The following is a 3,865-nucleotide window of genomic DNA, read 5'->3' as shown; positions in this document are numbered from 1 at the left end:
GATAAAGATTAACCACTTGAGCTAAGAATCCTTCAAATATGGAGGTTACTTGGGTTTTGTATTTGAGCAAGAATGTCTAAGTAACCCTAGAATGATCATCAACTATGGTGAAAAAATAATAAGCACCAGTGATGGAAGGAGTTTTGTATATATGGGCCCCATAGATCAACATGAATAAGATCAAAACATTTAACAGCTCTACTGTCACTTCTGTGAAACTGTGACCTATGCATCTTTGCTTTAAAACAAGTATCACAGACATAGGATTTTAAATCCTTATAATCAGTATCATCAATACACTGCATTTTTGCTAAAGATGTATGCCCTAGCCTAGCATGAAGAAGCTCCACATGAGCATGTTTCTTACACTTAAGAGCACTAGAGCTATTACAACATTCTGCTGTATACTGAGCAGTCTTATTTACAACATTATTAGGAATAAAAGAGTCATTAAGACTAGCAGACTGTTTCATAGAAGACTTAACAGACTGTTTAATGGAAGACTTCAACTTGTACAGGCCCTTTTCTTGTAATCAAACTGCCACTGGACAGCTAGAAACAGGGTCCTGTATAATGCAATGATGAACAAAAAAATGAATCAATAATCCAGTAGAAGCAAGCAATTTACCAACAGACAACAAATTGTGCTTGAATGCTGGCACATATAATGCATTATGCAGAGTAATGTCATTATTTAAGTGTATATTTCCAGAGTGTGTCACCATTTGTATAGAACCATCAGGAAGACCTATTTTAATAGGTGTTTGAAGCTTTTTGAGACAAGCAAACAAAGTATAATTGCCACTCATATGATCTGTGGCACCTGAGTCTATGATCCAATCAAAAGATGAATGAACAGGTGCAAAAGAATGGGTTGTAGTTGTACCTGCGAAATTCACAGATACATCTGAAGCATCAAGAGGATTATCCTGCTGAGTATTATGAACCTGCTGATTCTGAGCCATATGCATCATGTGATTATAAAGGGAACTCAACAATTCTGGATTAAACTGAACAGGAACAGCAGCAGATGGAGTATATCCTGAATTAAAACCAGAATTGTATCCAGGAACTATAGGAGGAGCCTGTGAGGTAGAAGCTGCAAACTGTGCTGGTGCCTGAGCCACTGAATCTTCAGGAGCCTGTGCAACATTACCAGAAAAACGAGCCATAAACTTTTCTCTGAGAGCTGGATTTTTGATAAAACAAGTCTCCAAAGTATGACCTCTCTTGTTGCAGTGAGGACACCAACGATCATTAACCTTGAACTTCTTAGGAGCATCTCTTTTCCAAACATTCAAAGGTTGCTTACCAGCTGCACCAGATCTGTAGGAATTCATAGCACTAGTGTCTTGACCAGAATTAAGCACATTAGTGATCATTTTCTGACTTTCAACTTGCTGCACTATGGAATATGCTTTGTTAATTGGAGGAACAGGATCCATGGAAAGGATATTTGTACGCAAAACCTCATAGGTGTCACTTAATCCCATGAGAAAATTAATCACCTTCTCACGAGAAGAAATCTCAAGCAACTTCTTATACAAAAGACAAGTACATTTATCCATAGCTCCACAAGTGCATTCTGGAATTTCTTCAAGCTCCTCAATATCATCCCAATGTCTTTTGAGCTTGTTGAAATATTCAACAACAGAAGAGTTCTCTTGTAAAATGTTCTTCAATTCCTTCTTCAATTGATACAATAATGGAGCATTTGACTGTCCATATCTCTCAGAGATATCAGTCCACAACAACTTCGCAGATTTGCAAGAGACAAATCCGTCCTTAATACCAGAAGAAATTGAGTTCAGAAGCCAACATCTAACCATATTATCACATCTAAACCATTGAGGATATTTTGGAGAAGTTAAACCAGGATTTGCAATTACTCCAGTAAGAAATCCAAGCTTAATTATTCTTCGAATTGAGCGCCATTGCAACACCTTTGCTCCAAGAGATGAAATTAACACCATTGAAAAGAGTGTGGGGTAATATCCGTATAAAACCCTTAAATTTTAGGACTATAACGTAAATTTAACATGCGATTTATGGTCATAAACGAAAAACAATAGAGAAACGATAAAGAACAAGAATCAACCTCGGGTCCTTTAAAATGCGGCCTAAGAACAGAAATCAAAGTAGATTTCCTCCTAATCGTTGCACCCAAGACCGTCTGAGACTATGCCACTTGTGCTAGAAATACCCTCTAATTGACTTGCAATATTGAGAGAGTTGTTGTGAGGTTTTTCGATGTGAGATCTAGAATTTCAGAGAAAATTGCCCCGAAACCCTAATTTCTTTGCAAATGAGATGATTAGGTCACAAAAGGAGAGAAGCTCCCCTTTTGTTGTTTTTAAAGTGGGTTTCAAATGGGAGAGAGTGGGCTTTCACTTTCTCCTTATTTTTTAACTCATGGTCCGACTCGATTTTCGCTAAATGTATATGACGGGATTTTATTATAAATCGTCATCGGTTATCGGTTATTAAAATATCAACTAGTAACATAATATCAACTAGTAACATGACTCAGTCGATATATTAATACATGTCCGACAAAGACAATATTGTATAATTAATTCAATATACATCAATTAAATATAATCGTTTATATTCAATTTACGAATTAACCGCTTAATTCGTCTTAGCCATTATTATTTAATCCGTATTAAATATTCATTTAAAATTTCTCCCACTCAATGTAAAACAATTTGCAGATCCGTATCCGCAAAGGTCGTATTTTACAATCGATCTGTATCATGAGTGGTTTCCCCGACTAGAGAGTAACTTAACTGATAAAACGAATTCGTATTCGAGCATGGCCATGCATTTCGATTCTGACTCCTCGAGTGGCCCCGAGAAATATCGAGTACACGATAAAGGCTGAATATTTCCTTCAACTCGACTCCCGATCTAAGCACAACATGAAATGACCCAGAAAAAATCTACTTGGCCCCCTGTTACGGATGACCGTGAGAAAGAAACCAAAGTCACCCAAAATCTGCCTTAGTCTCAAGAGGCAGTCGATAGTCAAAAGAATCGACTCTTAGGATCACCATGGAGGTCCTATCCACGACCTGACACCGAATGTTATAAAACATTTAGGACTCCATGTCGATGTCACAATTGTGTCCTACGAGATATCCGTATAACTCGCCTCTGTGATTGGTCAGTCAACCTTTTGACTTATGGCTCGTTGAACCCACCATCAACCAACGTCACAAAATAATTGCCGAGTTATCACTCACGTGGGCAATTAAGGACCAAAAATATAATGTTTGTTCAGTTCACTTTGTGGTGTTCAAAATTGTCGTACAAATCCACATGAAAAACAAAAAATATAAATATCAAAACGATGATGTCGTATAGAGTACAAAAGAGAATGAATCTAATCCATAAAAGAGTACTACAACTCAGGAACACGTTTAATTCCCATGGAATTAACATGCCCTTCATGCTTATCTTGTCGTAATGGTTTAGTGAGAGAATCTGCTATGTTATCATTTGTAGCAATCTTTTCTATCACTACCTCCTTTTGCTCCACGTAATCTCGGATTAGATGAGCTTTCCGTTGTACATGTCTAGACTTGTTGCTAGACTTAGGCTCCTTAGCTTGGAAGATGTCACCTCTATTATCGCAATAGATGGTGATCGGGTCATTCGAACTAGGCACTACAGATAGTCCTTGTAAGAATTGACGCATCCATATCGCTTCCTTTGCAGCTTCGACGCGGCATAGTACTCGGACTCGATCGTAGAATCTCTTTGTAACACTTTGTTTGGAACTCTTCCAGCTGACTGCAGCGCCATTAAGAGTAAAAACGAATCCAGACCGAGATTTCGAGTCATCTCGATCCGTTTGGAAGCT

General features: G+C 37.8%; 1 protein-coding gene across 1 annotated transcript; it reads right to left on the bottom strand.

Moving 5' to 3' along the window:
- Positions 1–533: 533 nt before the first annotated feature.
- LOC141651276 (uncharacterized) lies at positions 534–1,973 on the bottom strand. Its single transcript, XM_074458995.1, has one exon. It carries the CDS (start codon positions 1,971–1,973, stop codon positions 534–536), a length of 1,440 nt encoding a protein of 479 aa, XP_074315096.1.
- Positions 1,974–3,865: the final 1,892 nt, after the last annotated feature.

The sequence above is a fragment of the Silene latifolia genome, chromosome 4 (genome assembly GCF_048544455.1).
Source record: "Silene latifolia isolate original U9 population chromosome 4, ASM4854445v1, whole genome shotgun sequence".
Lineage (NCBI taxonomy): Eukaryota > Viridiplantae > Streptophyta > Magnoliopsida > Caryophyllales > Caryophyllaceae > Silene > Silene latifolia.
Note: the sequence above shows the minus strand (reverse complement) of the source record. Positions and strands in the feature narration are given on the sequence as shown.

Bases quoted from the DNA above. Each gene is read 5' to 3' on its own strand.
- LOC141651276 (XM_074458995.1), bottom strand. From the start codon at position 1,973: ATGGTGTTAATTTCATCTCTTGGAGCAAAGGTGTTGCAATGGCGCTCA.